Here is an 11,547-nt window from a genome sequence, read left to right on the forward strand (position 1 = left end):
TTTTTACATATCCAACTTTGATTTTATAGATTTTTTTGGATTTTTCACATTATGAAATTTCATTATTATTTGTGAAATTTCTTCCTTCTACTTTCTGTAGTTTAATGTTCTTGATGTGGATACTTGCATCATTGCCATATATCTTTTATTTTCCAAATGTATGTACATGTATAATAAAGTTCTTGCAAGCATGACTATAGCTGCATTCCATATGTTCTTTTGTAGTTATTATATTTTTATTAGTATTAGATTCAGAAAATCTAAAAAAACTTTCCATTGTGAGTATTTTGAAATGTGGATCACTTAGAGTAGACTTGTGTTGAAGTGCACATGAATTGAAATTTATATGCTTTAAACCAAATGGACAGTAGGACCTCGTTTTGCAGTCCACCAGAATTAATTATGTAGTCTCTGAGGACTCAATCAGGACACAGTATTGTTATATTCCTACCATAAAGAAGTGTGAAAGGAAGTTACAGGTAGGCTTCAAATCACTTTTGAATCAATGGTGGCTTCTAAAACTAAGATTAACATTAATGAGCACAACTAAGATGATATCATTTAAGAAAAATTCAGGAAGCCATTATGTTCCCATGTATGTCTATATACAGATCTGAGTGATGCTTTCATGATCATCTGTTTTGGGGAAATGTAAATTTCTATGAACATGTTCTAATATATGTCACATTTATTTTTTTTATATTTTAGGAAACATAACTATCTGTAATTATTTTTATATCTTTATTAGATCAGTTATATTGTTGTCATGAGCCCTTTTATTTATTGGTATAGAGATAAAGATTGATATGTTATAGTTAACTTTTTAAGTATCGGTATAGAAATTTGACCCAAGAAATTCCAACTTTCTACTTCTGTTCACAGGACTAAAATAGAAATTAATATATTCTAAAGGCTTGTCAATATAATTTTATTCAGCAAATGACAAACATCATCCAGGGTTATGAAACATGCCCTATTGCACAGACAATTGCATATAAAAAGATCATAAGATTCTGACATAACAGGTCTTGCCCACTATATCCGTACTTACAATAACACCATAGTGCATGCATTTCCATTCTGTGTATGTTATACTATCTGGGTATGTTATACTATTTGGGTGTGTATGTACATACATATTTTTGAAAGAGAAGCTAATTAGGTACAAAGCCCAGTACCACATTGCCCATCTGAAAGCTGCAATGAATGAATGAGCAGTTGTATTGCATTGTAGTTTGTTTCTTTTTTTGTCTTGCAGAAGGCCAAAGAAAATTCATTTGTTTTTTTTTTTCCCAAAAATATGCATTATAGACTATTTGCTTTTGCTTTTTTTTTGTTTGTTTGTTTGTTTGGTTTTTTTTTTTAGGGCCACACCTGTGGCATATGGAGGTTCCCAGGCTAGGGGTCAAATCGAAGCCACAGCCGCTGCCCTATGCCATAGCCACAGCAAGGCAAGTTCCTTAACCTATTAAGCGAGGCTAGGGATCAAACCTGCAACCTCATGGTTACTAGTTGGGTTCATTTCTACTGCACCAGAACAGTAATTCCTGCATTATATACTATTTGAAGTGTAGCAAGCGAAATAAGTAAATTTAGAAGAAAAATGCACAAATGAACAATGGTGAGATGTTAAATAGAACATTAGCAATACCATTTGAGTTGTCTGGTCTTCTGAAGTCCATCCGTTTCTTGGCTGGAGCGCTGGCTCTGCTCCTCTCAAATCGTGGCTTCCATTACTGACTGCAAAGCATCTGCTAAAGGTGTTCTCTACCCACTGAGACAAGGAAAGGATCTGGAGCTGATGACCTTAAAATGATGACTTGAAAGGAACACACATCATTTCTCATATTCTGCCAGAACGTAGTCATTTAGCCAAAATTGCCCACAGAGTTTAGGAAATCTACCCTGTAGGTCGAAGATAATATGTCCAGCTAAAATTTGAGGGCTGTTTTTTTTGGTATAGGAAGAATAGGCATATGGATACAGGTGAATGCAGGCAGCCAAGTATTGAGATATAGTTTATTCATATGTTCAGCTTTACACACCAAACTATTTCTCAGTGTAGTTAAAACAATTTATGCCTGCCAGCAGTGCATACAATTTCCATGAATACACACATTCAACAACAATTATTGTAGTTTGATTGCTTTTTAGAAAACCTATTTAAAAGGTGTTAAATACCGTTTCACTACAACTTAAGTTGCGTTTCTCTGCTTACTCATGAGATCGAATATCTAGTATCTGTTAGTATTTCTCATCAGTGAAATAAATGCTGTTTATATCTTTTGCCCATTTCCCCTCCATTGGGTTATTTATCTTTTTTATTCATTTGTAGGAAGTTTCCAAATTTTTGTATAAAAGTATTTTTTCTTCAGCAATGGTTCCTTTGGCTTTTTCCTCATCACTCTAAATTTCTTTTGCTTTAAAGCAATGCATTCTTATTATTTCTTTAAGGTAAGGTAAAATAATTATTGTAAAAATTATTAAATAAGAAAAAAATGTTTCAAGCAATTAGAAACACTTTTCTGTATATTTAAGGAAAAAGGAAATGTCATTGGAAACATCACCTTTAAATCAACAATTAAGACTTGAAAACTTGAATCACAGAGATTAAACTGTGGAGTACAAGTTTTGCAGTTTTGATCCATTTATATTTTGTTTTCTAAGTGGATTCAGACCACTTAATTTGAATAATAAGAGTAAATTCCTTATTTTCAAGCTAATTTAAATTTAGACTGGATAAAACATGTATTTTTAATAATGAGAGTAATGATAATTAAATCAAAATGATTCATTAAATAATATATAAATTAGGTAAATGATTACCCAGGTGTTAAAAATATTGGTAATAAATAATAACTGGTAGCAATTATTATTTTTTACATAGTAATTTTAGATCATAAAGGAGTATTTATGCAAATTTTTATTTTCTACAAGGAGTAAAAATCTATTGGATTTTTGAAAATAGTTTCTTAATGGAGTAAACATGAACCATATACCTGAGAATACACATAGCTTATAGATTTGAATATATTTTCAATTCAGCTAACAGGTCAAAATGTATCCAAATTATGGAGAACTCAGCAAAATTGCTGATTATATGAAAGATCTAAAAATTACTCTTTGAATGCACATGCTGACTTATCTGTCTCTTTAGGGCATTCTTAATCTCTTTATTTCTCAGTGTATAAATGGCTGGATTCAAGAGAGGCGTGATTACTGTGTAAAACACAGCAAGAAACTTGTCCACCCAACTGATGCTGGGTGGCCATAGGTAGACGAAGATGCAGGGTCCAAAGAACAGCACCACCACAGTGACGTGGGACGTACAGGTCGAGAGTGCCTTGGAGGCCCCATCCTTGGAGTGAAGGCGGACAGTTACTAGAATATAGGTGTAGGAGATCAGCAAGAGAATGAAGCAAGTGGTAGCCAAGACCCCACTGTCAGCATTTATCACTATTCCTAGAGTATGAGTGTCCATACAGGCTAGTTTGATCACCAGAGGGATATCACAGAAAAAGCTGTCCACGACTCTGGGGCCACAGAAAGGAAGATCTAAAATCATAGCTAGTTGGCTCATGGCGTGCAGAAAGCCAACAATCCACGATGTCAAAACTAGCCAGATGCACTTGTGTCTGTCCATGATGTGGGAGTAATGGAGTGGCTTGCAGATGGCCACATACCGGTCATAGGCCATAGTTACAAGCAATACCATCTCACCCCCTGCAAATAAATGCACACCGAGAATCTGGGTCATACAGCCTCCAAAGGAGATGGTCTTACTGTCCTTTAGGAAGTCCGTGGTCAGTTTAGGGGTGGTTACTGAGGAAAGGCAGAAGTCAACAAACGAGAGATTGGCTAAGAGGAAGTACATGGGGGAATGGAGATGAGAGTCAGCGATGATTAAGAGCGCGACAAGAAGGTTGCCCACCACAGTCATCAGGTAGAGAGTGGAAAATGGCAGGAAGAGGAAGGTCTGGAGCTGTCTTGAATTACAAAGTCCACGGAAAATAAACTCAGACACCACAGAGTGGTTTGCATCCTCCATTTAGAACAATGCTAATGTGACCAGGAGATGAACCAGGAGCTTCTAGAATGGAAAGGAACTTAATGTTAAGGTGATAGCAGAAAAATTCTTCTCATGTGCATAACTGTGGTTGTATCTTTGTATTAAGCTCAAATTGAAAAGATATTTTTTGTATTTACTTGTGGGCATAGTCCTGTGGCAAATAATTTAAGTAGGTGTAGAAAGCAGTCAAAAACTTTACCCATTCAGAAGTATAGTTCTATGGTTATTAAAGATGATTATTCTGATAAAAATATTAGTAGTGATATATTCCATAGCAGTTTCTCAAATGCTTGAATCTACCCTTTCTACAGGGCAATAATCTAATGCTACATTTCTGCTATAAAACATGCTTCTGGGAAACAAATCTGATAGTAAGTGGATATTTTTGAGAAGGCTGAATTATATCAAAGTCATTTACAAACTCTGGGAAAAAGTGTTCATCAAATTACTTGAGAAGAGCTCTTTGTTTTCCAAAAGGCCCCACATGCCGACTCTGTATTTCTACTGAAAAATATTGCCGTGCGTTTTGAATCTCCCCATAAGAGGAAATCTCCATAATGTTATATATTCCTTAGCCTGGACAACTCTGCTTATTGACATACATGGACCGGTCCTTTGCTCTCACTGGTGACAGAGATTTCCTTTTTGAGGCTAACTTAAATGACAGACAAATGAAAGAAACTTTTACTCCTGACTATCCTTCATGGCAGAAAGTATAAATTCTAAGTTCATTTGCACTTATATTTTCACTTATATTTAAACTGACCACTGTGGAAAAATAACCTATTTTAAGCTATTCAAATAATAAAGTTTGATAACTAGCTTTACTATGCACTAAATCTATGTTAAGACTTTAAATACCTTTGTTAGAGATTCCTTCCATTGGGCTTAAAGCATTTCACATTTCCAACTGCAGTGTACAAGTTACCTGTTTTTATACAGCCTTGTCAACAGAACGTGTTGTCATTGTGATGATGATAAATACAACCAAATATAGCCTTAATCTTTTTTGTTGTGAGATTAATATTTTTTCATTTTAAGTACTATTTACTTTTCTGATTTCTATTTTCTTTTTCTTTGAACATCTGGCTTCTCATTTTTTGTACATTTTTGTCTATAGGTTTTGCTCTTCCTTTCCAGTTTTTCCCCTTGGAAAAAGAAGACTATTTTTTAATGAAAATCAACATGCATTTTGTGCTTGTTACTATCATCTCATAAATTCTAATTCTTTTTAAAATTTTGATTAGAATAAACTATGAGGTGTAGTAAACTATGGGCATGCACACATTATCTATTTTATTAATCATGGTTATTGCCATTTTAAAGATGATAAACTTGACTTTCCCAAGTCTTAAAATCAAAAGTGCTAGAACTGTAAACCAAGGTCTGCCTGACTGCGTAGCTTCCAAGATAACTTCCCTACTAAAAATGGCTTCTAACAGGGGTCTTGATTTTGAGAAGGCTAAGAAAGTGAAAAAAAAATTATGTGAGGAGACAAAATGACATACTTTGTTCACTGAAGAGATGAGTAAGACACAAACAAATGTACATAGCCAATAATAATAGGAAAAGTTTTACATTGATATCAATTAGATTTCATTGTTTGTCTTTAAATTGTATGGTACTTTACCCTATTAATATTTGACCGTGGTTTTTCTCTGTTTATTACTTTGATCAGTGGTAGAACAAGTAAAATCTAAAAGGAATTAGAAAATATCAGGATAAATTGAGAAGTTCTATGAAAACTGATCTCACCAGCTTGGGCATTTGGCAACTTTTAAGGTGGTAGAAAGGCAGTGTTTTTCATAAGTGTGCAAAAATGCTGTTAGGAATTGAAAAGTTCCAGGGATTAGTTGGGAGCAAAAACTTCCATCTTTCCTATTAAAGCACATTAACAAAATACCACATTAATGTAGGTATGGGGAAAAAATGCCCTGGGGGATAAATATTTAATGCTAAAAGACAGGGGAGTCATTGAAAATGCAAGTTCAAAAATCAGGTAGTTTAGGATATACTTACCGTACACAGTTCACTTCTGAAACCAGTTCCTTGTCCCTGACTGCGAAAGTTTACCATGGATTTTACCTTTAGTCTGAAATACAATCCAATTAATTTTCTGCCATGACCAGTGTTGCTGGGAGGGCTTCCTCCTCAGTGTGGCAAATATAAATGCTAAAGAGTAGCCTCTGAGTTTGGAAACTTTCTGTATCTGTGTTTTAAATAGAGCTAAGTAGGTGGAAAGGCTTTATCTATCTTGTTCCTTGGGGATCCTTAACTTTTCAGCTTTCCCTAAGGAATAGTTGGGCTTTGAGAACACAATAATGAATCCTTTTCAAAACTAGCTTAAAGTTAGTTGTGTTAAATTTGACTAAGAATGTAAGAGAAGGAAGTTTAACATGTTTTATTGTTCCGTTTATTAGGAAGATAGAACTTTTTCTTCTGTTCTGTGTCTACTCACTTTGCCGTAAAATGAACTAATATGCCAAATCCAGGCAGTCCTAGTAGAAGTTAGATGATTTATGTGGATGGGTGGGTGATAGTCAGCTCATCATTGTCATGTTGCAAGTCTGCTCATGACCTGCTAGAACTTCTGCTTCCTGGGACTTCAGAAGAATGTTAGTGCTTGACATTCTCAGTGTTACCTTGAACATAGTCTTTAAAATTAATAGAGTATATGCCATGTTATGAGTATTTCTGTAAGTGTTGAAAAGATAATGGTATGTTACTCTTTAATTCAGTGCTTTATTAAGGAAATATTATTGGGTCTAACTTAATAAATTGAAATTAATTGTAGCTGTATGTGGATCAAACATTGAAGGCCCCTTCATGTGCCCTTTTCCAGGCTTGTCTGCCCTTGGAGGTATCAGCTGTCGGTTTAGTCTGTCCTCAATGTCTGTTTTTATCAATAGTAATAGGTGTCCATATCACTATATGTCATTAGTCAATTTTTAAATCTTTTTTTTGTTTTGTTTGTGATTTTTATTTTTAATTAATTAGATCTGAGAAGTTATTATTGAATTCTATTTTATTTCTTTTCTATTGTCTCTTGCTTTTCTTGCCTCCTCCTCTGTCTTTACTGTTTAATTTTCTCCTCAGAATTTTACCCCTTTCATATATGGATCTCAAATATCATATTTCAATAAAATTATTTACTTTACAAGTGATTTTGTGCCCTGAGGTTTAGAGTTTATAACCATCTTTGAGAACATAAAGACTCAGTGCTTATTCGCTTGCTTTGGTGCACTTTTTAGGCACTGTCTAATATAATCATGATAACATAAATATCCATTACAGAGGAGAAATTATATGAAGAGACACTAAGGAACTTTCCCAAGTTTTGATGCTCTTAGATGAAATACCAAGGAGATTTACCATCTTGGAAGTATGTTGGTTTAGAGGAGAGGATGAAGGAATATATGATTTTTATGAAACTTGAAAAACAAGAAAAACCTTTGTAATGTGATCAAATTTTTCTTCATTATCTATGAACCAATTTAAAATTTTATTTAGTGCCTGAAATACAGTCATAACACAACAAAACAGTACACTTTCTGTTTGGTCAAATGTTTATGGGATAGTATTATCCTCAGTGTGGAATATATTCAATGTGCAGAATAGCTTCTTGGGTGGGAATTTGTAAGTTCTGTGTGTGGGCAGAATGAGGCTTATAGACAAGACTAACCATGCTGTGCTTTTTGCAATCTCTTAGTTTCTGAGGTTCCCTAAATCAAGAGCATTATCTGAGTGTGGCTCTTCTTAAATTCTGAGCCAAAAATGTAACTGTATAATTCTAAAGCTGAAAAGAAGTTAGATGCAAACTACTGCATTTGTAGTGGATAAGCAATGAGATCCTGCTGTATAGCACAAGGAACTATATCTAGTCACTTATGATGGAACAAGATGGAGGATAATGTAAGAATGATATAACACTGTAAACCAACTATCATGGAAAAAATAAAAATCATTTAAAAAATTTAAAAAGAAATAATCCCAGGGACAGTGTGAGGGGGAGAGTCTGTAGCAGTAACATGAAACTTTGACTATATGGGAGTTGGTTTACTATATATATTTTTAACTTTGATACATATTTGGCATATTTCATAGTAAAACATATCTAAATTTTTTCAAAAAAGAAAATAAGGTAGAATTTTAGAATGTTCTTTGGTCATTTGGTTTTTTGGTAGGTATTATAAAATTCTTACCTTGTGGGTAGTAAGTGCTGGCCAACTGTGGTTGCTGATCTCAGAGTTTGGCCATGTCTTATAGAACCATGCCCATGGCTGAATGGTCCATTCTTAAAATTAAGGTATATTTGATTTACAGTAAACTTATAATTGTGGTATAATTGTGCCAATTTCTGCTGTCCACAAAGTGACTCAGTCATACGTATGTGTGTATATATATATATATTCATTTTTTATATTATTTTCCATCATGGCCTATCCAAGGAGATTAGATATAGTTCCCTGTACTGTATAGTAGGACCTTGCTGTTTATCCATTCTAAATGTAGTTGTTTGCATCTACTAACCCCTTCTGGTCTTTATATCCTGTTCCATTGATCTATATTTCTGTTTTTATGTCAGTACCATATTATTTTGATGAGTGTAGCTTTGTAGTATAGTCTTAGGTCAGGGAGCCTGAGTCCTCCAGCTCCATTTTTCTTTCTCAGGAGTTCTTTGGTTATACAGAGTCTTTTGTGTTTCCATATAAATGTAAAAATTTTTTGTTCTAGTTCTGTGAAATATGTCATTGGTAATTTAATAGGGATTGTGCTGAATCTGTAGATTGCCTTGGGTAGTAGAGTAATTTTGACAATATTGATTCTTTCGATTCAAGAGCATGGTATATCTTTCCATCTGTGTCATTTTTTATTTCTTTCATCAGCATCTTATAGTTTTCAGTGTATAAGTCTTTTGTCTCTTTAGTAGGTTCATGCCTAGGTATTTTATTCTTTTTGTCATATAAATAGGATTTTGACTCTTTCACTGTTAGTATATAGAAATGCAACATATTTCTGTATATTATGTGAGTCCCTCTGCACTTCCTGCATCTGGATATCTGTTTCCTTCTTTATATTTGGGAAATTTTCAGCCATAGTTATATCAAATAGGTTTTCAATCCCCTTTTCTCTTTCTTCTCCTTCTGGGATCCCTATTATGCATAGATTGGCACGCTTTATATTATTCCATAAATCTCCTATATAGCTTTCTTGTTTTTATCATTTAGCTTTCTGTCTGCTATCTTGATTGGGTGATTTCCATTATTCTATCTTCCAAATCACTTACTCATTCCTCTGCATTATTCACTCTGCTGTTCAGTGTCTTTAGCTCAGCTTTCATCTCTACAAATGGATTTTCTAATTTTTCTTAGCTCTTCCTTATAGTTTCTAGTTCCTTTTTGATGTAATCTGTTTTACTGTTGTCTAAGTACTGTGCACTAACTATTGTGCCACTGGAGCTCCAATCTCTGTTACTGCTGATAATCTTAATTCCTTCAGTATTTTCATTTCCTCCTTTTTGAACTCTGTGTCTGTTAGACTGAAGAGGTCAGTTTTATTGTTTGTTCTCTTGTTCTTTTAACTGGGAATGGTTCCTGTGTTTCTGCATTTTGCTTATATTTTTTACTCTGTGAGCATAGGGGAAACAATAATCTACTGTAGTCTTGGAGGACTATTTATATGCGGGAGCATCCCTGGGAAGCTTTTGTGGGTTTATTTATTTATTTATTTATTTGGCCTGCAGGCTGCTTTTGGTTTAGTGTTTGCTGTCTCTTTCCTCAGTGTGGGCAGGTCATTATTCCCTCAAAGGGTTGTGTAGTTACATGGTCCATGAGTGCTCCCAAGGAGGTGGGATTAAAGGGTAGTACGTGGTTGCAGGACTTCTGGGCAGTGGCAGTGAGAGTAAGCCATACATTCCCAGGGTGGTGGGGGTGATGGTTGGCACTTACTCCCAGGGCCCTCTGTAGCAGCATCAATCCCTGGGGTGGTGGGGGCATTAGGCAGTGGTGGGTCGTGCCCACCTCTGGAGTCTGAGATGGCTGTGGTGGCTTTACCCTGCTGCCTGAGAGCCAGCAGACAGAGAGAGAGAGAGTTCCTGTGGAGGTCACACCCATCCCCTCCTCTCCAATTCCCCAGCAATGGTGCCTTGCTTCTGCGGAAGGCCCAAGCCTCCTCCTGCACTCCCTTGGCTGTGAGGCATCACTCTCTCTAGTTACTTCAAGCTATTTATTTCAAAGCAGCCAAATCTAGTCCACTCCCTGAGACTGATTTCCAAAGCTTGAGACTCAGCACTCAGCACCTGCCAGAGTGTTTCAGGCCCAAGGGTGTGCTAGGCACTTGTACTGATATTTTGTTTGGTACTCTCTCGGCTTTGCCCTGCTCAGCTTGGCTGCTGTTCTTTTCTCTGAGGCTCTAAGTCTCCCTCTCCATTCTGGCTGATCTTGCCACTGTTCCAGCGGCCCTCCCAGGGTTCAGATTCCTTTTTTCCCTCATAACTTCCTCCCAGGAGTGCTGGTCCTGTCCTGATGCCTTTTTCTCTCCTCTCTCTCTTTCTCTCTTTTTTCCCCTTTGTTTTACTCACTTATGTGAAGTTTTTCTTGTCCTTTTTTGAAGTATGAGGTCTTAGGCTAGTGTTCAGTAGATGTTCTGTGAGAATTGTTCTACATGGAAATTGTTTTTTGGTGCATTTGTGGGAGAAGATGAGCTCCATGTCCTGCTCCTCCACCATCTTGTTTTCAGCTATCCCTGCATGGTGCACCTTTAATTCTAGTTTTATGGGATTGTGGAAAGCAGATAAATATTTTGTATCATAAAATTCACTTTATACTCTCTTGCCAGTTTTCTGTCCATTAGAGTAAAAATATTTGGTAAGAACTTTTCTAATGGAAGAAGCAATATTGGAAGGCTGCCTTTACATTTACTTTATGGAGATTGTTCTTTACTGTCAACACCAGAATGTCTATATCACTGTTTATGTCTGTTTTTCCAAAATGGATGCCAATATTTGCTGTGAGAAAGGCTGGACATGCCAAATAGTTAACCACCCTCTGCTCATAAAGACATACTCTAAATATTTTATAATTCAAATGGGACAGTTCAAAGTCACAGCATCTACAGAGTCTCCTGGTGGGCCATGAAAAGCTTACACAGTTATGTTACCACTTAAGCATCCTTCTCAGTATCACTTTTTTTTTTTTTTTAGGGCTCCGTATATGGCATATGAAGTTCCTGGGCTAGGGGTCAAATTGGATCTGCTATGCCACAGCAATGTCAGATCCAAGCCACATCTGCAACCTACACCACAGCTTGTGGCAACACTGGGTCCTTAACCTACTGAGCGAGGCCAGTGATCAAACCCATGTGTTCCTGGACACTATTTCTTGTTCTTAACCCACAGAACTACAATGGGAAGCCCCCAATTTTTTCTTCACTGATGCTTTCACAACTGAATTTCCAAATAAACTACCTGCAATTAAATT

The 11,547-nt window shown here is 35.8% G+C and overlaps 1 protein-coding gene across 1 annotated transcript; it reads right to left on the reverse strand.

The window, feature by feature from the left end:
- Nucleotides 1–2,986: 2,986 nt before the first annotated feature.
- LOC110258558 (olfactory receptor 4K3-like) lies at nucleotides 2,987–4,113 on the reverse strand. Its single transcript, XM_021081811.1, has one exon. The coding sequence runs from the start codon at nucleotides 4,046–4,048 to the stop codon at nucleotides 3,110–3,112; it is 939 nt and encodes a 312-aa protein (XP_020937470.1). The 5' UTR covers nucleotides 4,049–4,113; the 3' UTR covers nucleotides 2,987–3,109.
- Between the last annotated feature and the right edge of the window lie 7,434 nt (nucleotides 4,114–11,547).

This window comes from Sus scrofa, unplaced genomic scaffold, assembly GCF_000003025.6.
Source record: "Sus scrofa isolate TJ Tabasco breed Duroc unplaced genomic scaffold, Sscrofa11.1 Contig2372, whole genome shotgun sequence".
NCBI lineage: Eukaryota > Metazoa > Chordata > Mammalia > Artiodactyla > Suidae > Sus > Sus scrofa.